This window comes from Tenrec ecaudatus, chromosome 1, assembly GCF_050624435.1.
Source record: "Tenrec ecaudatus isolate mTenEca1 chromosome 1, mTenEca1.hap1, whole genome shotgun sequence".
NCBI classification, from domain to species: domain Eukaryota; kingdom Metazoa; phylum Chordata; class Mammalia; order Afrosoricida; family Tenrecidae; genus Tenrec; species Tenrec ecaudatus.
In genome coordinates, this window is record NC_134530.1 from 201,611,357 (window position 1) to 201,639,280 (window position 27,924).

The 27,924-nt window shown below is 39.5% G+C and overlaps 1 protein-coding gene across 1 annotated transcript in view; it reads left to right on the forward strand.

The window, feature by feature from the left end:
* Positions 1–27,924, forward strand: part of PLA2G4A (phospholipase A2 group IVA) — a 170,888-nt gene that overhangs the window by 22,859 nt on the left and 120,105 nt on the right. Inside the window, exons 2-3 of the mRNA XM_075528478.1 lie at positions 8,506–8,609; positions 20,545–20,626. Coding sequence (XP_075384593.1) covers positions 8,577–8,609; positions 20,545–20,626 — 115 coding nt within the window. The 5' untranslated portion in view covers positions 8,506–8,576. The remainder of the gene's footprint in view (positions 1–8,505; positions 8,610–20,544; positions 20,627–27,924) is intronic.

The following is a 27,924-nucleotide window of genomic DNA, read 5'->3' on the forward strand; positions in this document are numbered from 1 at the left end:
AACCATAAGATCAGCTGTCAAACTCACTGCTGGCTCTGAAAGAGATGAGGTTTCCACTCCTGTGAAGATTTAAGGTTTCAGACATCTATTTGTTTTTAATTTCAAAAATGTTATATTGGCATAAAAAGGAGAAGGTTGTAAATAGATTTGCACCAAATATTTTAAATAAATGCATATTACAATGCTGAGGTACAGAACGCAGGTGATCGCTCTTTCCTGGACCTTGAGGGAGCTCGTTGACAACAATCACACATCCTGCGACCTGATGGAAGAGCACCAAGACCCGCACAGAAAGTGTGGTAGCCTCTGCATGCTCATCCCAGAGCACCATTTCTCCTTCCTGTGGGACCCAGAACAGGAATCTCAGGGTCCAATACTATGTTCAAGAGCAAGTAGCACAGGTCATCTGGTGAGTACCTTTTGTAATATTCCTGGACTGGCCAGAGATGAAGGTCGCTGGGTAGAAATGAACCTCGGTCCTCTCTTCAGACAAAACTTTGTCCTGTCTGGAGGCATTCGGATAACTTGTTTCTGTAAGTCAAAGTGTGCTCACCTTGCTTCCATGCACTCCAGGTTCAAGTTGCTGTCAAACTCAGCAGCCTTTTTGGCAACGTTCTTAATGTATTCTGGCACTTTGCTGGCTTCAGCCTTCTGACTAGTCCTTTGCTGCCTTTGGGAGTTCCCCCCGGAGTGTCGTGGGACCTGCTGGCGTCCCTTCTTCAGGATGACAGTCCTCCGCATGCTTGCCCAGGTATTCTTTTGTCACCAGGTTACTCACCTCCTGGCTGCAGCGCCATGTACCTCGTATCTACTGAGTGTCTGTAATGGCATTTCCCTTTAACACACAGTTTATCCTTGGGTGACAAATCTCATTGTTCTGGCATTTCTCGTTGAAGGAGGTCACAGCCAAGTGTTCCCTGACTTGTTCTCGAAGCACACAGTATTCTGTTTCACCAGGAGAACCTTTGTATTCTTTCAGATTCTCTGCAAGGCTGTAGCTAACGCCAAGATCCTGACTTGAAGTCACACATCTCTTAGAATTATTTCCTGAGCCCATCTGCCTCCTTTGGGCCAATGGCAGATTTTCCTTATCCTGTTCTTCCTGTCGTTTTCTTAAGCTTCAACTTGAACTTGAATATGAGGAATTCATCGCTTGTTCAGCAGCTGGCCCCAGGGATTGCTCTGGCTGATGGTCTTGAGACCATCGTCTTTTCCCACAGATGTAAATTGCATCCAGTGGTGTGTGAGTATAGAGTCACTATTATTGTAGAAAAAAGGCATCTGCAATGTGTAACTCACTGGTCTTTCAAAGCTCTATCATGTGATCACAGACATTGTTTCTATCCCAAGGCCATGTTTTCCAAGTACTAATCATTGGTCTATGTTTCCAACTTTTTTATTCCATTCAATGGTGGTTATCCATACATCTTGATTGCATGTTTGATCCATCCATATCAGACTGAAGTTGTTAGTAAAAATCTTCAATTTATTTCTAAGTTGTTTATTTTCAAATGTCAGATGAATTTTCTTTTAAAATGCCCCTTCCCACACAAACCGTTAGAGGATAACATTACATTCTCATCGACATCCAGTTGCGGCTGACTCATTGCAAGCCTGTAGGACAGAGTAGAACTACCTCCTCGGATTTCCACATGACCTTAGAGATTTTTCTGAAGAAAAGATTTGACGTATTGAACACAAATGACTGAAGAGAATTATGAGATCACCCAAGAATTATGAGATTACACCAAGGATCGTACCTGAAGAAAGTAAAAGGTCATTAGAAAAAAAGAACGAAAGACAGACAGAAAGAAAGAAACTGCCAACGTTTACGTGAACTAAGACTCTGAGGTTGACTCTAGAATAGAGAGCAGTTAAAGAACAAAAAAGACTTAAGAAAACAAGCGAAGATTTCAAGGGACAGCTTGAAAAGACAACGCAATAAAATGTGCAAGGACTTGGAACTAGAAAACCAAAAGCAAAGAATACTTGCATTTAGTCGCTAAGTTGTAAAACTGGAAAATAATGGCTGACTAGAATAGTCAAAGAAAGAAAATTACCTTGAGAGTGAAGAGATGTACAAAGTAGGGTAGTGTGTGAAACTGGCCAGCCACTTCAAGTCTATGGAGCTGTTGCCTAACCTGTAAAGTAGCCCAGCTCACCTGGATCAGTAATACCATATATACGTATATATGTATGTGTGTGTGTGTGTGTGTGTGTGTGAAAGAGAGAGAGAAACCTTTGGAAATAATCAGATGAGGGAGCCTGCATTGTCTAAAAGCTACTGTGCTTTTTATTTAACCACTGGCACTGTGGATTAGGCTAACCACATGTCATTGATTCAAACTCCCCCGCCATTCCTTGAGAGAAAATGAGACTGTTTGCTCTTATTAGTGCTGTTGAGTCTATTCCAGCTGATAGCGATTCTTTGCACCACAGAAGGCAACACCACCCAGTCCTGTGTCATTCCCACGTTTTTCATGGTTAAGGCCATTGTTGCAGCCCCGGTGTCAGCCCATGTTGTTGAAGATTCTTCTACTTTGTTGCCGCTCTAGTCAAGATGTACAGTCTTGGAAACCCACAGGGGCAGTTTTACTCTGTACTATAGTGTCCCTATGAATGGGAATTGACTCTAGAGCAGTGAGCTTGATTTAGGTTCTGAGTCAGAATTGAGTTGCTGGCAATGGCCTTCATGCTTGTATTCCTAAAGCCCCACTTCTACAACGTTACCTCTTTACTTTAGACTCTGTTGTTTATTGAGCTCCTTTAGTGTTTTATAATCTCTCCCTATCTTTCAGGGTCTTTTTTAGAGTTGCAAATTGATGTAAAAAGAAAGGACATGGGTATGAAAGAGAAGGTCAGGATTCTTGGGCCTGATCAGCCATTGTTAATTCAGAAGACCTGGGACAAGTTTATTTTCCTGGGAGTTATTCGCTTGTAGATCCTTGGCTTAGAGATGTTTACTTTGGTGTTTAGGCAAATCATGTAAGTTTACTTTTCCTTAAAATGGAAATAGAAATCCTTACCTTGTTAGGAAGATTAGATGAGGTGATATATACAAATTACTTAGCATGGTACTGGCACCTGTGAAATGTTGAACCTGTGTGAATTTTTAAAATCTTGTACCAGAGCCCCTGGGGGCACACCCAGGCTGTGCACCTACTAACTATAAAGGGCCATGAGACAAGAACAGTCTGGTGATCCACTTCTGAAAAATCACCCAGTGAGAAACCCAAGGGTGCACAGATCTAGGCTGACCCTTAACACACATGGAGTGATCCTTAGTTGGAATGCACTCAAAAACAACTCTTTGCTGTGTTTTTAAAGATCTCTTCCCATTTATCATTCTAAGGTTTATAAACAGGCTTTTGGTAGCTAGATGATTTTATGTCCATCAAGTAACCATCTGAGACTTTTTGATAGCATAAGAGTGAGAGCCACTGGGAACTGCTCTCCCTCTGCCTCTCCACCTTCCTGCTTGCTGGTACTCCACTGACCCCGACAGCTACCATATTTCTGACCTTGGATCCATAAGACTCTGCATCCACCAGCCCAGGATCTTCATGCATTCTGCATAGTTGAATGTGACTGCTTGAGTCTGAATATGGATTTATAGACTAGTATTTGACTTATGAACTTAAGTTGATCTGGGCTGGGACCTTTTCTTGATGTATAATTACTTGATGTATAATTACTTAATGTATAATTGATATAAAGTTCTTTCATATTCACAAATGAGTGTCACTGGATTTGTTCCTGTAGTCCACTTGGCCTAACCCAAGGCTCTGCTTCATATTGATGATTTCTCAATAGGAGACCTCAACTACTTTCTGTACACTTCACTCTACAAATTTTCAAGTTTGTGGGTTTATCCCTTGTCAGCAGTGATTATGTGATCACTCTGGGCCCAGGGCCAAGCACTTGGATCTAAAAAGGCAGAGACCCCCATGACTACATATTGCTCACAGTTAAAGGAGATGTGTACTATGTCTAATACTAATAAAGAATAGCAGGTTCTAACCAAATACAGAGGTTAAAAGATGGCTTACTTCAGGAAATGAATTAAATGGAACCCTAAAGAACAGGCACAGATTATACTGTTGGCAAGGCTGAAGGGCAAGGACAGCAAGATGAAAGCTCACGGGAGCTGGAGCTTCTTCAACATGGTTGGAACTCACTGTGCAGGCTTTCCTGCTTCCATTTCCTCCTATATTTTAACCCCTTCATGTTGCCAATATCAACATAATCAGAATCTTTTCCATGAAGCCTTTTCATATTTTAGATCATATAAATCTCTCATTTTTTGGTGAAAATTTGGTTGGTATTCCATAAGCATGTGTTTGCTTAAATGACGATGCTTTAAAAAACCATGAGAAATAAGTCTAGTAATAAAAATGCAGAGGACTAAGTCAATTCAAAAGCAGTACTACGGACATCATCTACAGGACACCAGGTGTCACAGTGGGCACATGATAGGCAAGCTTCATACCATTGGGATCATGTCTCATGATACACAGACTGGGTTTCTTAATCTGTGCCTTTGTATACATGTGACCTTCTGCATTCTGTTTGCTCACCTTTATTTGAAATGAGCATGAATACGGATCCTTTTCCAGTTGTCCGGCCAGGTAGCTGTCTTTTAAATTTCTGGGCCTAAGTAAGTGGGTGGTTCTAGCATAGCTTCAGTTTGTTGAAACATTTCAACTTGTATTTTGTCAATTCCTGGATCCTTGTTTTTGGCCTATCATTTCAGTACAACTTGGATTTCGTTCTGTAATGCCATCAGCGACTTCATGGTATCTCTAGAAATGATTGAACACCTACCAATTATTTTGGTACAGTTACTACTGTGTATTCCTTTAATTGTACCCTGATTCTTCCAGTATTGTTCAATGTTTTGCACATAGAACCCATCCATGTTGTAACTTAAGGCTTGAAATTTTTTCTCTGTATTTTTTTTTTTTTGCTTGAGAAATGCTGAGCATGATTTCGTTCCTCACTTTTAAATGAATTCTAGGTTTTTTCACATTTCAATATAATATTTTATGTTGTCTTCTGGAACTGCTTTTGGAAAATTTATTTTTGTAAAAAACACCAGTAAAATGATGCAAGAATTTATTACTTTAGTAGTGCTTAGTAACTATCTAGAGAGAGAGAAAGAGAGAGAGAGAGAGAGAGAGAGAGAGAGAGAGAGAGAGAGAGAGAGAGAGAGCACACTTTGAGTTATGTGTATCTTATTTTAGATTTAAAATACTATAGGCATATGTGACCACTGCTGGTTATTCAGCTTCACTATAAAAAAACATATGAATGTTCATGATTATAACATTGTGCAACCTTGTGTCAATGAGGTTTCCAATCCCAAGCTAAGTGTGGGAGAAAGACACGTTCCTAGTCTTTAATGTGGCTAGCTAAATAGAAATGCTTTGATTCATCAGGAAGCTAAAATATATACTGCTGCTATGGTTGGTGAGGGTCCAGGAAGAGGGGGGCCTGTCCTAACTGGAATCCAAAATGCAGTCACTGTGTTCTTGTAATGACCCGTGATTTTATTCTGAAGAAAGTGAACCTGACCACCAAGCATTCAGACAGTGGTTGCCCTGGAATCACCCCCACCTCCAGGACCACTTTAGTTCCTGAACAAGGAGGACGGGCCACTTCGTCATTTTTCCACTGCAGAAACTTAAAGGGCTTGTGTTTTTAGGGCCCTGTGATCTAGCACATGCTTGGAAGAAGAGCTCACGTTAAGAAATGATCTCACTTCTGGAGGTTAGAGATAAAAAAAAGGTGGGTGGTGAGAAGTTAGAGTGTGAATGAGGCAGGTGAATTTTACACTGTATCATTTATGAGAGCATATTCCACAAGCATCTCTAGGCTATTAGTTATATTCCGACTTGGCAACTGAAATAGGCATACCCTGAATGTAAGAAGCATAAATTCATTAGCCACACTGGGAGATAATGTTAAAAGGAGCAGTTAAGGTAGCAAGTGACAGATTGCATTGGGGAAATTCACTGCAGACGATCTCTTAAGAGTGTTAAGAGCAAGAATGGCACTTTGGAAAGTAAGGCGTGCCTGACCCAAGCAATGGCACTTTCAATGGCCTCAGACGCATGTTGCAGTTGGACGTTGATAATTTATGCCTTTTATCCATGGTTCTGGGGAGAAATACTGGAAGTACCGTGAATTCTCAATAGAACAGACAGCTTGGAAGAAGTTTACCGAGAGAGATCTTTGGAAGTGAGGATTATGGTGGGACCTCATCTCTAGATGCGCTGTCTGAAGAGACCATTTCCTGACAAAGGACATTAAGCTTGGTAAAGTTGAAAAGCAGTGGATAAGAGGAGGAACTTGATCTACAGTGGCTGTCACCAGGAGCTCAAGCCATGACAACAACTATGAGGATGGCCTAGACAGGGAAGTGTTTTTTTTTCTCCCTGAAGTACCTAGGGTTACAATGAGTCAAAACAGACTAGATAGCCCCTAACAACAACAACGCCTGTGATCCCTTTCAGAGCATTTGGTAGGACTAGCTGGGCAACACCTAATTCATGTGGTCTCAAAGTCGTGGATGTGCTTGTGGTCCATTATGCCTTTGTACTGTTTCCACGTGTCTTTGATTTTTTTCTTTTGAAATTTATTATTAATCTGTGCCTTATTTAATATAATAAGTTCTTTGTCAGGTAGTCCTGAGGTTATCTGCTGTCTCCAAAACATTTATTGTTGACTGATTTGTGTTTAATTAATGATCCTATGTCGGTATGTCCATAGGCACTCATCACTTGTCTCCAGGCAGATGCTACATGGGGATAAAGCAAGTGGGAATAATGTTAATGTTGATTTTAATTAATATGACTAGCGAAGTCTTCACTTGGAAGATGCTATTTGAATAAAAACCTGAAAATGGTTAACAATAACAATCATATCCATTCAAAAATACCAATCAATGTGATAACCCAGACAATTGATGATCGGCTAATGATACCAGCCAAACAGCTAATGATTGGCTAGTGATACTAGTCAAACAGCTAATGATACTTCGCAAACCTGGTTCAGATTAAAATGTGAATCACAGAATGCTGAAGGAGTGTGTGTATTATGAATTGCCATGGAAAAACTGTGATGAAAGAACCAATGAAACACTCAACTTTCCTGTAGTTCTTTAATGCTTCCTCCACCACCACCCCACTATCATGACCCCAATTCTACCTTAAAAATACTGCTAGACCACAGCATGTACACTGGTATGGATAAGAACTCAAAACACAGGGAATTCAGGACAGCTAAACCCCTCAGGACCAATATTGAGAGTAGCCATATCAGGAGGGTAAGGGGAAGGTGTGGGGAGAAAGGGGGATCTGATCATAATGATCTACATATAACCCCCTCCCTAGGGGGTAAACAACAGAAAAGTGGGTGAAGGGAGATACCCGTCAGTGTAAGACATGAAAAAAAAAGTTTATTATCAAGGGTTCGTGAGGGGCAGAGAGTGGGGAGGGAGGGGAAAAATGAGATACTGATACCAAGGGCTCACATAGAAAGAAAATGGTTTGAAAATGATGATGGCAACAAATGTACAAATGTGCCTGACACAATAGATAGCTGTATGGATTGTGATAAGAGTTGTATGAGCCCCCAATAAAATGATTAATAATAATAATACAAAAAGAAATATCAATGATGTAGTATGAACTTTCAACTGCTGGCAATGAACCCATTAATTAATTAAATTAAAGTTCACTAAGCAATAATGATCTCCAAATAATTATGTTCTTAATAACAGTAATAAAGTGAATAAGCTGTACAAATGTGCTTGAAAAAATGGATGTATGTATGGTTTGTGTAAAGAACTGTAAATACCTCCCATAAAGTGATTAAACCAACAAAAAAAGACCAAAGTTGATTGCTGAATGCTTCTTTTCATTTGAATTTTAATTAATAATATGGAATAATTATAGAAGCACAAATGAAAGAGCAGAGGATTCTGTTTTCTCTTTCAAATATTTTCATTTAACTGCTTCTAAAGTAATTTGGCATCTTAGGATGAGCACATGTATCTTTTAAAATGTCAGTTGTAACATTCAAATTCATCCTGAGATTATTTTGGATATTTCTAACTAAGAGCTACACTGAACACGATGCCTCTGTATGTGTGTGATGCTGAGCCCAATGAGGAAATAAATAATGCCATCTGGCTTTCAAATTATAAACAGCACAAAAATAAGTTTAATTTTCCGCAATTCCAATGAGTTTCTCAAAAACTTGGCAAGTGAAAAAAAAATTCCTGGACTTTCCTAGTAGTACTCATGGAATAAATTTGAACAAATAAATACAAAATTAAACAATACTATCAAATTTTCCCTTCTCCTAATTTACATATAGAATCAGAGGACTCAATTCTGTGTCCCTTTGGTAGATGTTCATTTCCTCACATGTACGGTGCTTGTTATTGAAAAGTTGGAACTGCATCCAAGAGGAAGAATAATAATTCTGTTTATTTTCTAGGGTTTAAAGAAGCCTAGACTGCCAGAGAAGATCTTTGAAGTGTGAAAAAGTTTCCTGTATTTCAGACCAAAATGTCTTTTATAGATCCTTATCAGCACATTATAGTAAGTAATTTACTGTTCATGTCTTTTTTGGAGTAGGGACAGATACATTTCTAAGTATTTCTCTTCGAATAAAACAACACTTTGTAACAGCCCTGTGTATTCAATATGTACAAAAAGACTACCATGCATAATGAAATTAAACGATCCCTTCTTTTCAGCACTATAATTTTCCAGAAGACCTAGTGTGAAGGGAAGGGAGCATTCCTTTCAGGGAGCAATAAAAAATGTAGTTATCGCTTAGCAACATTAACCCACATATGATACCGTGGACATGAATTGGTGGAGGGAGGATAAATACAGTTCTGAGATTTGGGATATATTTTGGTACATTTTCCAAGAATAATTATTTTTGTAAGATTTCTCCATCTATTAAGATATACTGAAACTCCTCCGTGGGAGTTTAATTTTTGGTAAAGAGTTGAGGATTCAGTATGTAATTCCTTTGGAGACAAACACTTTCTTTTCTGATTTTATTGCAATGCGCGAGGCTCCGTTATGGCTTACGCTAAGTAGAAATACGTTTTATAGATTGAGGAATAATCTAACATCTCATTTTTACTTAAAATAAACAATATTCTCTTCTGTTACACTTCTCCTTAGCTACCAACTTCTTTCTTGCCCTGTTTGTATAGATAGCACTGTTTAATTGAATATTGGATGAGGGTCTTCCATTTCATGATAAGGACTTATCAAGGGCCTCTTTGATGCTAAATCTTTATATATATAAACATACGTAATTTGCCTCTTCTGGTCATTTTTCTGTTTTTTTAAACATCGCATATTCTCTGGTTTTGTAATTTGGTTTCATGAAGTTAGTTCTTTTTCAGTTTTCTCTATAAGCTTCTGTTTTTCTCTTTAACAATTGAGATATAACATATATAAGGTGTATACATCTTAATAATTCAGCTGGATGGGATTTTACATACACATTCAACCTATAAAACTACTACCTGAATAAAAAAACCAGAATATTTTAAGTGTCCAGGAAGGCTTGCTCATATCCTCTTAGTCAACACATCATGAAAAGGTAACCAACATTTGACCTTTAGAACTATGGGGGAGGTTTGTGTGTTTTGGCCTTCATATGAGTGTCTGCTTTTCATATTGTTTCTGTTAGATTCAGTCATGCTGTGAGTAACAAAAGGCCCTACTTTTCTATTACCATGTTTCATTTAATTATCTGAATATATGACAGATTATTTATTTAATTCCTACGGACCATTCTATCATCACTTAACGGTAACGGCTCCTTTGCTGTTAGACAGGAGACTATAGGAGTGTGCCTTGATTTCTATTCTGTGATACTTGGCTACTAGTCTTTGTTTGCATTAGTAGCAATGTCTTAAGTTTTTCAGCTTTAAAATGTGTCATTTATGTGACGGTGGAGATCCACATTTTTCTTTTCAAGATGTTAACTTGCATTTTTATATTAAGTTTATAATCAGCTTATGAATTTTCATAGAAAACTAGAAGCAAACAATTTTTCTAGAATATTTTTACACTTTTATTGTGAGTTGAGTGATAAGTTACAGAGTAGGTCAGGTTTTCCTTGAATAACTCATACACACGTACGCTCATTTCATTGATTGCCATTCCCATAATGGAACCTCCCACTTCCTTCCGGTGTTTCCTGTTGTCATCCCTCCTTCTTTCCTGACACTTCTGACTTTGTCCTTGGGCAAATGTGCCATTTTGGTTTTAAGGGCTGAGAAGTCTTCTTGCTGTCACTGTTTCCCGCGTGTACCTCTCGGCTGTACTGGAGGTCAGTTCATTTCCAGCCCTGAAGACTGACTAAGGGGGTTCCTTGGGGTTTTGACCAGTTTCAACCAGACTTGTAAACCTGGTTTTTTTTTACACTTTTTAAAAAATTTGAGTTTTGTTTCGCATTTTTCTCCCATTCTATTCGGGACCTCTCATGTCATCTTGTTCATAGCAACTTGTAGTGGTAGCTGTTTACCATCTAGTTCTGGCCTCGGGATCATGGGAGCTGAGTTTTGAGTGGTGTATTAGTCCACTGGACTGATCGTTTCCACGTGTCTTCAAATTTTTCACTTTCTTTTGCTTCAGATAGAGTGAGATGAATAGTTGCCCCTTATATGGCTGTTCCTAAGCTTTTAAAACCTCAGTTGTTACTCACCAAAGTAGGATTCAAAATATTATCTATTTGCACTATGCTATGCAAATTGACCTTGATGTTCCCTGAGAATATAGCAAAGAGCCCTCAGATCCATCTTTTGGGTATTTGATTTGTACTGTAATGAGTCTACTAATTAATTAGGGGAGACATGACAAGAAACAATCTTGAATTTTCTAACCCATAAATAATCCATGAATCCAATCCAAAGCTAAGTAATAATTTTTGCAGTGATATATTACAGTTTCCAGTAAGAAATCTCATGTCTCTCTGAGATATCCTTCTTCATATTTGATGTGTTAATGTAATTGAAAAGATGCAATTAAATCTCATTTTCCAATTAGTTTTTGCATTTATATGTATAGAATATGTCATCTATATTGAAATATATATAGGTAGCACTTAAGTTATAAACGCACAGCACATTCAGCAGCACATAAACAGCCACCGTTAGAACCAGAGCATCTTAAGGCAGTGCCTCTTGCCAAAACCATAGATCAATTTTATGTTTTTATTTAACGTCCCCAGCATCAGAGTTGAACTACGCAATTAGTATTGAAGTGAAGCCAATACTAATAGTTTATATATTATTTTTCTTCTTTCTGTGCATATGAAAGAAAATGTTTGTGTGTGTGTGTAAATTGCTATAGCAATAATTGCTATAGCAATTCTGGCTTTCATAGGAAGATATTAAAAAATTATATAGAGAATACTTAACAGAGAAGAATATTATTATAAAGGAAAGATGGGGAAACAAGCTAACTAGTAATGAGGGATTAGTGCCAGACAGGCCAACAGTTTGGGCAACCTCAAGGCATGGAAGATTGGACTCATTGTCACCACACCTGCGAAGCAGTTGCTTGTTGGAGATTCCCGTGGGCTGATTTAGCAATTTGCAGCCAGCTTTCAATGGTGTTGGCTTTTAAGAAGATGACACCAAAGAGGTGTAAATATAAGGTTTTAGTTCTTATTCTCTAGCATTGTTTTGAGGGATTGTCCAAACCATGATAATATTTGTGACCCCAGAATTTATTGAAGCTCTTTATAAATAAAGGGCAGATATCAACTTCAGAAGGAAAGTTGAAGTGTAAAATATTTACAAACACAACAACATCAATTTAAGTCAGGAGCATGACATTATTATTTTGATTCTTAATAATATAAAGCATTTCCAGAGGACGTAACCCAGTGGGGGAGTTGGTGCCACAGGGAAATCAAAGCCATGAACCTGTGCATTTGTTAATAAGGTTTTTTTTTAATGGCAAAGAGAATACAAGGGTAAGTAAAAAAGAATAGCTACTTAATCTTAGACATTTATTTGAAAATAGATATCAAAACGTGAAGCTATCTGCTATCTGGCTTTAATATATTTCTGTTGTCAGTGCTTCCACCTCTGTCACCTCCCCCTGAAGAATTGTGCACTCTTGGTTTTTACACCACGTGAAAATGACAGTTTCACTTTCATGAAGGAACTCGAACAACATCCCTTTGACATAGTCTTTGAATTTGGGGCGCAAAAGGAACCCAAAAAGGCAAAATCAGGGCCTTAGCATGGGCTGCATAAGATTTCCTAATGAATTTCCTATAGGACAGTGCTTGTTGTCCTTGAAGAATGAGCTAGTGCTCATTTGTAATTGGGGGTGGGGTGGGGGAGTGGGATTCCTTTGTGTAATTTTCCTGACCTTTTCTTGCTAATGCAGTTTTCAATTTTACTAAACCTGTTTCATAGCTGCGATTGTTCCTAGTCATTTGAGAACATCATTCTAGAAGATTATTTGTTACCAATCCTTCCAAAGATTTGCCACAACCTTCTGAGCTGACCACTCTGTATTAAATCATAATGGTTCCGCAGATCCTCATTAACCATTATTTTGATCAGACCTTGCTTTCTGGATCATATTGGCAGATTTAAGACTCTTCTTGGGTTATGGTGGATTTACCTATAAAATAATTTTCTTGAGTGTCAAGCTTGCTTAAAAGTGATGGAAAGATGTGGCCTTTGAGCTAGTGAGTTTTCATGCAACAGGTTTTATTTGTTTGTTTTATTTAGTATCTTCTTTGGTTCTCTTATTTTGAGAGACATACTATGAGATTAAATTAGAGTATAACTGAGAGAACTTGTCTGCATCCATCCATCGATCACAGAGACATGGATAGACATATTTCGTTTGGAATAAACCTGTGCATGTATAAACATATATTTTAAAATTTCTTGTTGTTGTGTGTCTTTGAGTGGATCCCATTTCATAACTACCCTATTGAGCATAGTCAGGTTGCCCCAGAAGGTTCTGTAGGCTATAATAGTTAGGTCTATCCCGAAGGGATTTGTTGGGTGCGTTGGAACTGCCAACCTTTGTTTATCAAAATTCAAACACTGCTGTTGAGTCGATTGCAACTCAAAGCAACTATATGGGACAGGGTAGAACTGCCCTTGCGGTTTCATGAGACTGTAACTCTCTATGGGAGTAAAATGCCTCGTCTTTCTCCCAGGGAGCAGCTGGTGGTTTTGAACTGCCAAGTTAGCAGCCCAAGGTGTAGGAAAATTATCTTGGTTGTCGCCATGGAAAAGACTATGGATTAAGGAACACTCAAAGTTAGCTAAGCCAAGACCTGAAGGCAAGGCTTAACCCTTTTAGGAAAAGCTTGGTGACTAAGCCAGAGGCCTGACTTTAGATTTGACATCTCAATTGAAATATGCCATGGCTACCTGCCTACCGACAAGCGCTGTGCTGAGTCATTAGTTCCCTCTGGGGAGCACTAATTGTGGGTTCAATCATAGCATTTCCTCTGGCACCTTCCCTGAGACATACCTGATGCCTCTCCTCCAAGTCGGAACCCAGCCCAGTCCAGGCTTGTTTGAATTTGCACGTGACATCGCACTCAGAAACAAGTCAAGGCATTGTTCAAAACCGATTTGAAGAACTACTCATTGAACGCGAGCATTTTTCTCTAAGAAGGTGTTCTTACTGTATAGATACCGTTGTTAGGTGACATCCAGTCAATTTTCCCTCATCCAGGACCCAGGTGGCGGAGGTAAACTGCTGAGTAAGGTTTGCCAGGCTGCAATTCTCATTCTTCCCCTGGGATGCATTGGTTGCTTCAACCACTAACCTTTTAGCTAGCAGATGAGCGCTCAACTCTTGCGTCCTAAGGGCTCCCTTTTTATTTATAGTTTCCGGTTAGTCTTCGTATTTGCTAAGGAAAAATGGGCATGGGTTTTGACACTCCTAGTTTGAAAATTGAAGATGGTTGAAGGCCCAACTATTATGCAAGATGTTGATTATTTGAACCTACCTAGAGGCAATTCAGAAGAAAGGCCTGGCGATTTGTTTCCTACAGGTGCAAATCCTAGGGAGTTCAGGTCTACCCATCACCCATAGGGTTGCTATGAGTTGGAATCAACTCACCATTAATTGGTTTTGTTTTATTTTGAAACTAATGTACAGGTAATATGAAGATGTAAGATTTTTCCAATGTTATCTTATAAAAACATTTAAAATTTTTATTTATTTCCTGTGAACAACTTCCTCTTTATTACTAGTCTACTCATAAAAAACCCCAGTGTCCTAGAATTGATTCAGACCCATCGAGAGCTAAGTTGGAGTAGAACTGGCACAGGGTTCCAAATGCTGTAAATACAAGTGTTTATAAACACACACTGCCATATCCTTCGCTTCCTTCCTGTCAGCAGCATATAACTCCTATTTAGTCATAATAGTTATGAAGACAAAGTTGAGTTAGGTAGAAATAAAAGCAGATGAAAACAAGCTGAATGCAATACAGTTATTAGAGGGATTTTACTTCAGCTACAGATGTGATAGATGGCATTGTAACTACCACTGTAAATTAGTAATTAGAAATAGTCCTTATTAGCATTAAAGACATTGAGGTTGACTTTCTTCTAAACCTACCACTGCCATTAAGTCAATTCTGAGTCCAAATAGGATTTCCAAGGCTATAATTCTATATGGGAGCAGATAGTCTAATTTTGTTCTCTCTGTTAAGTTGACTGGTGGTTTGAACTATCAGTTCCCCATCCAACCTGACAGCTTTTTATGGAAGTAGAAGGACGAGGAGAGATTAAAGGCACTGGGTGGAGATAATCAAACTGCATTCTCTCCCACACACACGTTTCCCCCCTCCCCTTCTCCTTATTGTTGTAAAAAAATACTGTTGAGACTGCATTAGTATGCTTTTTGTGAAATTACATAGAGAGTCATAGTTTACTAAGCTACAAATAACAACCCTCTGGCGCTTTTGAAAAGATTAAATTAGAATTAGTGTCTGGTAGATGTCCAATAGGCTTGGAGCCTTCGTGGAATAGAGATTATGAATTGAACTGATACCTGCAAGACCAGCAGTTTGAAATCACCAGGGCACTTCTGCTCTGCCTTGTAGGGACGCTGTCAGTGGGCCTCGGATGGATGGCAGTAAGGTTTGGAGTTTTGGAGAATATACAAAGTAACTTTATAATATTATTAGTATAAACTATTTCTATATTGTTAGCAATAATCGTCTTTTAACATAGAAATACATGTGCAGAAATTTCAAAATCAAGTGATAAATAACAGAGATGAGCATTGCTGATAAATTTCATTTTACAAGGCAACTTTCAGGCATTTGAAAACCTTTTTGGTATTAGATGTCCTAGGAATTTTTTGAAAATCATTTTATTTTATTTTTTCTAGTGCAGCAGAATTACCTAATGCAACCCCTTTTTGGATGTCTTTTTTTAAAAAAAAATTTTATTAGGGGCTCATACAACTCTTATCACAATCCATAAATATACATACATCAATTGTATAAAGCACATCTGTATATTCTTTGCCCTAATCATTTTCTTTTATTTATTTATTCTTTCCCTCTTTACTTTTTTTTACATTTTATTAGGGGCTCGTACAACTCTTACCACAATCCATGCATCCATCCATCATGTCAAGCACATTTCTGCATTTGTTGCCATTATCATTCTCAAAGCATTTTCTTTCCACTTGAGCCCTTGGTATCAGCTCTGCATTTTTCCTCCTCCCTCCCCGCCTCCCCTTCCCTCACGAACTCTTGAAAATTTATGAACTATTATTATTTTGTCATGTCTTACACTGTCTGCTGTCTCCCTCCCTTCACCCACTTTTCTGTTGTCTGACCCCAGGGAGGAGATTATGTGTAAATAATTGTCATCAATTCTCCCTTTCTCCCCCCACTTTTCCCTGCTCCTACTGCTATTGCTACTCCCATTATTGGTCCTGAGGGGTTTATCTGTCCTGGATTCCCTGTGTTTCCAGCTCTTATTTGTACTAGTGTACATGCTCTGATCTAGCCGGATTTGTAAGATAGAATTTGGATCATGATAGTGGGGATAGGAGGGGGAAGCCTTAAAGAACTAGAGGAAAGTTGTATGCTTCATCATTGTTACACTGCACCCCGAGTGTCTCATCTCCTCCCTGCCACCCTTTTGCAAAAGGATGACCCATTGCCTACAGATGGGCTTTGGGTCCCCACTCCGCATTCCCCCTCATTCACTATGATAAGATGGTTTATTTGATGCCTAATACCTGATCCTATTGACACCTCATGATCACACAGGCTGGTGTGCTTCTTCTATGTGGGCTTCGGTGCTTCTCAGGTAGATGCCTGCTTGTTTATCTTCAGGCCTTTAAGACCCCCAGATGCTATATCTTTTGATAGCTGGGCACATTTGCTCATGCACCTGCTTTATCTTCAGAGATCGTGTCGGGAAGGTGAGCATCATGGAATGACAGTTTAGTAGAACAAAGTATTCTTGCATTGAGGAAGTATTTGAGTAGAGACCTAATGTCCATCTGCTACCTTAATACTAAACCTGTAAATATATGCACATAGATCTATTTCCCCATTGTCATATGTAAATATATTTACATATGTACATGCCTGTATTTAGACTTCTGTAAATGCTCTTTGCCTCCTAGTTCTTTCCTCTATTTCTTTTTACTTTGCTCTTGTCCAGCTATCATGCTCAGCCTTCATTTGGGTTTCAGTAATTCCTCTGGGTTCCATTGCCCTTGATCATCCCTACCAGGCCTCCTACACCCCACTTGCCATTGATTTTGGATCACTTGTTTTTCCCTTGTTCCTGAGTTCTTAACACCCACTTCCTTCCACCAAACTCCCCCTCATTCCCCGCCTCCTCCTCTCCCATGCTCACTCTACCCCTGAACCATCAGTCCCGTTATTTTCTCCTCCAGATTGTTTGTCCTGTCCATTTTATCTCTATAGACCTGCAGAGATAATAATATGGACAAAAAACAAGACAGAGCAAAACAAAACAACAACAAAAGCCAATGGCAAAAAAGAAAAGCCAGTAAATAGTTCAAGGTCTGTTTGTTGACCGACCTTTAGGAGTGTTTTCCAGTCGAGTCTGGTGGGGTGCCACACCCTGGCCCCAAAGTCTATTTCTGGTATTCCCTCGGGACTTCATTGCTCTGCTCCCCTTGCTGTTCTGTTATATGCCCTTAATGTTTTGCCTCCTTGTGGTGGAGTCAGATCTGGTGCAATTCCTGCACTGTGTCTCCAGTGTTGTCCCTGTAGGGATATGCATCAGTGAGGGATATGTCCTGTCTCATAGTGGGGCCAGCCCTATGGTCCTCTCTGTGCATTGGCTGCTCTGAACAGGAATATCATCCTCAGGGCTTGGGCCAGGATGTGCTCCACTGTCTCTTCCTCCCCCTTCAGTTGCTCCCGTGTGCTCTGATCAGATGTGCCCCTCTCCCTGAGGGCTGCTTTAATTCTCTCCTCTGAAGTGAATTATTCATCGGGAAGGGGTGCTGTCCATGTAGTTGGGATTGGGCTCAGTCACTCAGACCTTTCGATTGTTTCCCTGCTTCATGCTGGTCTGTTGCATTCATGTCTTGGAGTGATGATTGAAGTCTGGTCCATCTTTCCCTGTGGAGATATAGACAATACCCTCCCCTTGGGTGGGTTAGTGCCCTGTTTCCCCGTAAGCATTTCTTTTTTTGTTCCCCACCCCCTTCCTTTTTAGTTTGCTACCATATGTACCTCTTGATTTGGAAGCACAGGTGTTTTTTTGGGGTGGTGGCATCATTCATTAATAATAATATTAATAATAATAATAAAGAACCCAGGTTGGGTTCTCTAGGATATTTTCTGGACATCTTTCAGTCCCAGGTACCATTTGACACCTTGGTGTATTATGTATTATTTCAATTGCTTAAGACATTGTGTTATTGATTTACCTAAACACTGAAAGTAATTTTGCACATTTTGCAACTTGGTTTGTTATCTAAAATGGACTTTTTGAACCAGAATTATTAAATACAGAAAGCATTTATGAAGTTTACATAAACTAAGAACTTAAACACACTGCCATTAATTTGATTCCAACTCAGTTACCCTGTAAAACAGGATAAAATTGCCCCATGATTTTCTGAGACTGTAACACTTTTTCCCCTTCATTATTATAAAATTTTAATTTTTAGTTACTTCATGGGGTCTAACCAAACTATCTTTTGTACTTTATATTTCATACAATTATCTTTGAAAAGAAAGACAATCCATTTTTGTTTTAGAAAGTTAATTTTAAAAGGTCTTTTTAAAAATTCACATTTACATATAAATTCCATTTAGTATTATTTCTTACTTCTTATATACCATGATTCAATGAATTTTACATTATTTTATAATTTTTCTTCTTTGAAAGTCCTGTGTACATTTGACAACATTTTTTTTTCAATCTTCTTTAGCAACTTGCTTTTTGTCACAAAAACAAATTAGGGATGCAGCATAGTTTACTTCTATTTCCTTCCTGTTCACTGACTTTTCAGTGGGTATAGGTGGGGATGCCAAATGATGTACATAAGATGCCAGGACCCTGGCTCACTGACAATGGATATTCTTAAATAAAACGTAACCTCCAAATTAAATAATGCAGACCTGTAAGTGTTCAAGCGTGTTAGAGATGACGGGTGATGTGTTTCTCATGATGCAGTAAATGGCTAAGTTTACTGTGAAAGCTAGTACTTCAGGCTGCAGCGCCATAACCACAGCAGACATTGACCAGGGACCAAATGAGATTGTGACTCTCCACAGGAGTAGAAAACCTTGTCTGTCTCCTGCATAACAGCTGGTGAGTTCAAAGTGCTGACCTTGTGGTGAGCAACCTAATACAGAACCCCTTGGGAAAATCCCCATGGATAAAATGTGGTGACTGGGATCTACGTCAGCCCTTGTTAAAAGTCCTCTTCCTCCTCCTCACACAGCAAGAGGCTTTTTTGAGAGGCGGAAGTACATGTGTGATTTTCATCGGGAGTGACAGGCAGCACCTTTGGAAAAAGCACTTCTGAGGTTTCAGAGACTTCCTGGGTCTCAGCAAAGGCGTGTGCTCTGCTCTCTGGAAAGGAGAGAGGTCACGCACACTCGAGAACTCAGGGAGAAAGCCATGAGCCTCTGTTCCCACGTGAACTGCGGCCTGGCAAACTCTCGTGGGCAGTCGTACGCTCTGAAACATCGGGGCACTGTGACTTGGGATTGACTTGTTCGGTTTTTATGTGTGTAGGTTTTTTTCCTTTTTAATAATTGATAATTTCATTTATGTTGAGTAAATTTCTGATTACTCATGACCCTTCTGGACATTGATTGTATTTTTTGACATTAAATTTGTGAATCATTCAGCCTTTCCCCCGTCCATTTGCCTTTTACTGTCCTCCCTCAGGTTGCAGTGAAGCCCGTAGGAAGCATCTTTTAGAATGAATGATGAACTTCTGAAGTCAGTTATTAGTTCACGTGATAGGACCAGTTTCTGAATGTGAGTCTCTTACGAGAAGAAAAAGAAGGCTTGTAATCATCTCACCTGCACAGGGAAATATGGTCGTTCCTTCTTCCCTGTTCTGTTTTCATGGTTACAGTTCTGAGTTGTGTCTAAAATAAAGATAAAATTTATTAAATGCAGGGTAGATATTAGGCTAATAAAAACCCTCTCAATTCACTGCCATCAAGTCAATCCTGACTCATAGAAACCCTATAGAACAGAGTAGAACTGCCCCTGTGGGTTTCCAACATGATGTCTCTTTATGAGGGCAGAAAGCCTCATCTCTCTCCCATGGAGCTCGTCATGGTATCAAACTGCTGACCTTGTGATTAGCAGCTCAGGAATAAATCACTACACAACCAGGACTAACAGAAACTTAAAAAAAAGTTTCATGTGTTTTATAGACAATGTATAAAATTGAAATGTTAAAAAATTTACCTATACTTTTTTCTGAAAATAAAAGTATTTTAAAAATAAAGATTACAATAAAATACAATGAAACCTTTGCCTATAATTGCCATGCCTCCTGTCCAAAGAGATTGAAAAGCATCCTGATGATGTCTTGCAGGGGGAAAAAAAAAGAATTGATTGAGCAGCAGTAAGAGACGCAAACAAAGCAAACATCTTGCGTTGACATCACATTTTTAAACCAGAACGTCCTAGTTTAACAGTGCAAAGCCTGCTTGTGCTGCTGGAAGGCCTGAAGTCCTGATTTGCTTTTTAAAAAAAATTTTTATAAGAGTCTGGGCAAACTGACAGTAAAAGAATACAGATAAGACCATTGGTAGTGCTGTTTTAAATCATCTAGACATTTCAAAGATTTTGTGATGGGAGAGGAGAGTTAAAAAATAATAACAGCCTTAGGATCAAAGAATGTTTCTGGTATGCATGTTACCTTATTTTCAACTATACTTGTTTCATTCTTAAGGAACCAATGAGAACAATTAATCTGAGTTTACCACTGAAGGCTTATTTCTAATTTATTGTCATTTTATTTCCAGGTGGAACACCAGTATTCCCACAAGTTCACAGTAGTGGTGTTAAGTGCCACCAAAGTGACAAAGGGGGCTTTCGGTGACATGCGTAAGTCGCTTTGCTTTGCTGTTTTAAAATGCGTGGTTATGCTACCTCGTGCTATGTTCCTGGACAAGCCAGAGACTTTACCTTCTTTAGATGTGGTTATTTCTGTCCAGATCTTTGAAAACATTCTGAACATTTTTTTTCCTGTCAGAATAACTTATGACCTTTGCTTATGACCTTTGTTTTATATTAGCTGATGGCCCATGTAGTCTTGCAAAATGACTATCTGTTGACAATAAAATGAAAAGAAATTCTAGTTCAAAGAAGTGTTGAGACAAGTGTGCAAACAAGCAGATTCTCTGAGATACTGTACCTGAAGATTTGAAAACAAAACAAAACACAACACAAACACTACAGTTTCTATAGTTCTTACGTTTTTGAATGTGTTTATTAGAAGTGGCTTATCCCTAGAATTTGGTATAGGACAGCTTGAAATCATGTGAACCAGGGAGGGTAACACTGGCAGTATCATTCTCCATGTTTCTAAAACATGTTCGTTTTGCTTACCCCCAATTGCCCAAGGGCCATGGAGGTGGGATAACAAAATCAGACCGCTGCATTTTCTGATCTTGGAGTCTGTCAAGCTTTAGATCAGGACAAAACATGACCAGGGGAAATGCAACCCTCAGAGTCAATTTTGGAGGAAGAGTGGAGACATCAGTGTATCCACTGGGAAACAAAGCTTGTCTGATGAAGTGGCATTTGAATTGGCTTTTTTTCTTTAATCGTTTTATTAGGGGCTCATGCAACTCATCACAATCTATACATACATCAATTGTGGAAAGCACATTTGTACATTAATTGCCCTCATCATTTTCAAAGCATTTGCTCTCCACCTAAGCCCCTGGCATCAGCTCCTCCTTTTCTCCTCCCTCCCCGCTCCCACTTCCCTCATGAACCCTTGATAATTTATAAATTATTTTTGGTCATATCTTGCCCTGTCTGATGTCTCCCTTCACCCACTTTTCTATTGTTCTTCTCTCAGGGAGGAGGTCATATTTAGCTCCTTGTAATCTGCTCCCCCTTTCCAACTCACTTTCCTCTATGTTCCTAGTTATCTCCACTCACACCACTAGTCCTAAAGGGATCATCTGCCCTGGATTCCCTGTGTTTCCAGTTCCTCTCTGTATCAGTGTACATTCTCTGGTCTAGCCAGATTTGTAAGGTAGAATTGGGATCATGATAGTAAGGTGGGGGGTTGGAGGGGGAGAAGCATTTAGGAACTAGAGGAAAGTATTCTTTATCTACATGGCACCCTGACTGGCTCATCTCCTCCCTGAGATCCTTTTGCGAGGGGATATCCAGTGGCCTACAAATGGCTTTGGGTCTCCACTCTGCACTCCCCCCACTCATTCACTATGATAAGATTTTTGGTTCTGATGATGCCTTATACCTGATCTCTTCAACACCTTGTGACCGCACAGGCTGGCGTGCTTCTTCCACGTGGGCTTTGTTGCCTCTCAGCTAGATGGCTGCTTGTTTACCTTCAAGCCCTTAAGACCCCAGACAGTATATCTTTTGATAGCTTTCTTCGCTACTTTTGCTTATGCACCCATTTGTCTTAGAATTGGCTTCTACAGGAAGAGTATATTGTTAGGAGAGGAGAGAGAAATCCCAGGCAGTGAAAGTAACATGTTCAAACGCAAGAGAAAAGCTGAGAGCTTGAAAAGAATTTGAATAGGTCCATTGTCTCTAGAAAATGCCCAGGTGGTTCAGTGGGTGGCATGTTGGGCTGCTAATCTCAAGATGAGCTGTAGAAGCCACCAGCTGCTCTGTAGAAGGACAATGCGGCTGTTACTCCCATCAAGCTTTACACATGCAGTTCTCCTCTGTCCTGAAGCGTTGCTATAAATGAGCAATGACTCCGTGACAGAGAGTTGGTGAGATCGCCTTGCAGTGGTTCTCAACCTGTGGGTCGTGACCCCTTATGGATCGAATGACCCATTTCACAGGGGTCGTCCTATTCATAACAGTTGCAAAATTACAGTGATGAAGCAGCAACGGAAATCACTTTATGGTTGGAGGGTCACCACCACATGAGGAACTGTATTGAAGGTCGCGGCATTAGGAAGGTTGAGAAGCACTGCTAAAGGCTGGAGTGAACAGGTGCAGCTGAGCAGATAGACCAGGATGACAAACACTAGCAAGACAAGGGTAAATAGTGGGGTTTGATTATCAATGCAATGGAAATCATTTGATGGTAGTTCAGGAGCAAATGACACGACTGGATTTGCATTTGTAAAAAAAGATGGTCCGTTTTGCTAAGTCTTTTGGAGGACTGTAGATTTTAACTCCAACAGGATGGACTTGAGCATGCTGAAATGTAAATTGGAAGGGATCAATTGGGAGGAAGAAGTTAAAAATATAAAGAAGGTAAGCTTTGTGTGCAAACCTCCACAGAGTGAGAATAGGTTAGTAAGTTAGTAAATTTTATACATAAGCAGGGCAATGAGAAACTGGTTAATGGCAAATCTTAGAGCTGAATTTTGTTTTTTTGAGGGTCAAAGGAAGCATAGTAATTTCTTGAAATCTAGTTTATCAGAAATCTATATTAGAATATTATATTAGAATTCTCATCTTCTATGTAACCCAACCAATACAATCACTCCTTTGCCTCTGTCTTTCTTAACTTATTTTGCTGACAAAATGACAGTCTCCTAGCAGAAAGGCTGCTGAGAAAGAGAAGGCACATTAGAATCCACACTTGGAAACTGGCAGTCTAAGTGACCTCTACAAGAGGCACATACTTTACAAGGGAAGACGTTGTACTGTTAGTTGGAAGTCAGTAATTTTCCAGGCATGCAAAAGATGAAACTAATTTGCCTTAAAAAAGACAGCCATCTGCATGATCTCTTAAACAAAGCAGCAGCACCCTTTCCTGTCGGCACAGAGCTGTGCCTCCTGGATGAATCCAACAGCAGTTCAAACTCCATAACCTGTGTGCTTCATTGAGCTATATTCTGATTAACTTCCCCTTTAGCCTCCGGCACTTCAGCGGTGATTATTATCATTAAGGCAGGGGAGAGAGACTGTGGCAGATGTCATTTTAAACCCATCTGGATTGGGATTGATAGCAGTGGGCAAATAAGAACTCCACTCAGTTCTCCTCATGAACAGATCATAGGTGCATTGTGGATGTTTACAGTGTACAAAACACAGAGTAGACCCTCGGTCTCCTGAGGCTATCTTTTTAAAGCGAAGGACCCATAGAACACCAGCTACTGGACAATAAGAGAAGGGAGGCGTGTCAGGGAGTGCTGTCAAACATTTATTTGGCATTTGTAACTTGCTTTCTTCTTATATGAATTATTGTATGTCTTTTGTGTGCACAGAGGTTGGTGTCAACCCTTTAGATCCCTGGTGGCATAGTGGGTTGTTAACGTCAGAGTCAGAACCACTAGTTGCTCCGCTGGAAAAAGAGGAGGCTTTCGGTCCCTGTAAAGAGCGACAGTCTTTGAATCTCCCAGGGGCAGTTCTACCCAGTCCTACAGGGTCACTCTGAGTCAGAAACACCTCAACGACAGTGAGCTTATACTCCCTTAATGAGTTTGCAGGACCTCAGGAAATACAAAAGGAGGCAAGAGGAAGTTTTAGAGGATTGATTCAATGTAAGGTTAATCTGAAAAGGTACAGGGCCGGTACACTGTGCCATGGAGTTGGCTTTGAGAAACTGTAGGAGACTGTAGTGTGTCATCATTATTAGCTAGCACTTTTGGAGACGTTTTGATGATATTGCTCAGTGAGCTTGAGGGGTAGAAATTTCCCCCCAAGCTGAATTTGGGGAACTCAAATATGGATGATCTTTGAAGATGAACAAGAATAGAACTATAGCATTCTAAAAGTCTCCAAAGACCCGGATAGCACATCTCTTTTGTACTTTATAAATCTAAAGTGCATTCATTAAAAAAGAAAGACATTTTCCATAAAATTTTACATGTTGGTAAAGCACATAAGTTGCTATTGGACTTTTCTGTTTTGTCTATACGTGTGGAGACTATTTCAAGAAACGTGAAAGCATTTGTAGTAAACTAAAGTGTCCCACCCAAAGCAAGTAATTCCTGGTTTTAAAAAACCTCTCAAAACCTGTTTCTTTGCTTTCTCTCCTTTTTAATGTAAAACTAAGCTTATCCCTATTTTCCTAAGAGCCCTGGTGGTGTAGTGGTTATGCTTTGGGCTGCAAACTGCCTGGTCGGCATTTCCGCAGGAAAATGACTGGGCTTTCTACTTCCATAAACAGTTATAGTTTCAGAAATCCACAGGGGGTCGCTGTGAGTCATTGCAGTGTGTTTTATGCCTATTTCCAAGTTTATTCATTGATAAATCATCATAACACGATACCCTGATTCACAAACAAACTCGCTGCTATGGAGTCAATTCCAATTCACAGTGACCTTGCAGTGACTAGCTCTATTCAAAGCTATACTTCTGCATTATTGACACGTCATAACAAGATCAGGCACAGCCCATGAACTACATTTTGAGGAGTCAGTGCTGACATTTTAGTTAGAATGGCTCAAATCTTCTTTGATTTCGCACGAAGTGCCAGGAACATGGTACCTGCCAGCCCCTTCCTCTGTTGGTTGCTAATTGCTAAAGGCTCAGATTTAACCAGAAATGAGGAAGGGACCATGTGAAGTTCACCTTAAAACTTGACCCGGAATGATTTACAAACACACACGCACACACACACATACAAACACACACACACACACACACACACATATATGGTGTTTGCACTCATGTTGTAGTATTAACTCTGGAAGCTACTTAAATGGGGAGGTTGGTGCTCCGTGTGGATCAATGTTTGTTAGACTCTAGATGCTGTATCATTTTCCTCTTCCACCAGAAGGTGTGGGCTTGCTATATTTCTGTTGGCAACAGAGTGCTCTTTGTGCGTATACGAAATGGAACACACAAACCTGACCACAATCCGTATTTTACAAGCAAGTAAAAGGGCTTCCACATTGTGGCCACTGAATTTCTGCTTCTTTTAAAAAGGAGGTAGGGAAAATAGAAATTGTGCAAGATAACGAGGTCTAGTCTGAATTCAGGACTGAATGTAGCTATTTTTCATTGTGGAACTGAATTTCAGTGCAGTTACGGAATGCTGCAGTGTTTTTTAAACTGAAAACTATGACACACAGTATAATAGATATTTTTAAAATCTTAACTGAATATAGATTGAGGAGGCTTGCTCTCTTTCTTCTTTAATTTGTATTGTATATTTACTCACTGTGGAAGAGACATTGGAAAGATAATGGTGATTAAGACAAAAATAATCTATGCCTTGTGTAGTTTACAATCTAGAAAAGAAGGAGAGTAAATGGGTAATTATAGGGCAAGGGACCACTACAGTGTTCACAAAAATTTATGTGGGAAAATATGAATAATTTTAAGATCCTGTAATGAACTGAATAAATCCAGCTACTCAAACAACACAGAAGCCACTGCCATCGAGTTTATGAAGACTCACAGCAGCCCCATGGAGGGTTCGGACGTTATGGATATTTCCTAGAGAAGAACACTATGGATATTTCCTAGAGACGGACAATATGGGTATTTCCTAGAGAAGAACACTATGGATATTTCCTAGAGACGGACACTATGGATATTTCCTAGAGAAGAACGCTATGGATATTTCCTAGAGACGAACACTATGGATATTTCCTAGAGACGAACACTATGGATATTTCCTAGAGACGAACACTATGGATATTTCCTAGAGAAGGACACTATGGTTATTTCCTAGAGACGGACAATATGGGTATTTCCTAGAGATGGACACCATGGGTATTTCCTAGAGACAAACACTATGGATATTTCCTAGAGACGAACACTATGGATATTTCCTAGAGATGGACGCTATGGATATTTCCTAGAGACGGACACTATGGATATTCCTAGAGACGGACACTATGGATATTTCCTAGAGACGGACACTATGGATATTTCCTAGAGACGGACACTATGGATATTTCCTAGAGAAGGACACTATGGATATTTCCTAGAGAAGGACACTATGGTTATTTCCTAGAGATGGACACCATGGATATTTCCTAGAGAAGAACACTATGGATATTTCCTAGAGAAGAACACTATGGATATTTCCTAGAGACGAACACTATGGATATTTCCTAGAGACGAACACTATGGATATTTCCTAGAGAAGGACACTATGGATATTTCCTAGAGAAGGACACTATGGTTATTTCCTAGAGACGGACAATATGGGTATTTCCTAGAGATGGACACCATGGGTATTTCCTAGAGAAGGACACTATGGATATTTCCTAGAGACGAACACTATGGATATTTCCTAGAGACGAACACTATGGATATTTCCTAGAGAAGGACACCATGGGTATTTCCTAGAGAAGGACACTATGGATATTTCCTAGAGAAGGACACTATGGTTATTTCCTAGAGAAGGACACTATGGTTATTTCCTAGAGACGGACACTATGGATATTTCCTAGAGAAGGACACCATGGGTATTTCCTAGAGAAGGACACAATGGATATTTCCTAGAGAAGGACACTATGGTTATTTCCTAGAGAAGGACACTATGGTTATTTCCTAGAGACGGACACTATGGATATTTCCTAGAGAAGGACACTATGGTTATTTCCTAGAGAAGGACACTATGGTTATTTCCTAGAGAAGGACACTATGGTTATTTCCTAGAGACGGACACTATGGATATTTCCTAGAGAAGGACACCATGGGTATTTCCTAGAGACGGACACTATGGATATTTCCTAGAGACGAACACTATGGATATTTCCTAGAGACGAACACTATGGTTATTTCCTAGAGAAGGACACTATGGTTATTTCCTAGAGACGAACACTATGGATATTTCCTAGAGAAGGACACCATGGGTATTTCCTAGAGAAGGACACTATGGATATTTCCTAGAGACGGACACTATGGATATTTCCTAGAGACGGACACTATGGATATTTCCTAGAGACGGACACTATGGATATTTCCTAGAGACGGACACTATGGATATTTCCTAGAGACGAACACTATGGATATTTCCTAGAGAAGGACACTATGGTTATTTCCTAGAGATGGACACCATGGATATTTCCTAGAGAAGAACACTATGGATATTTCCTAGAGACGAACACTATGGATATTTCCTAGAGACGAACACTATGGATATTTCCTAGAGACGAACACTATGGATATTTCCTAGAGAAGGACACTATGGTTATTTCCTAGAGACGGACAATATGGGTATTTCCTAGAGATGGACACCATGGGTATTTCCTAGAGACAAACACTATGGATAT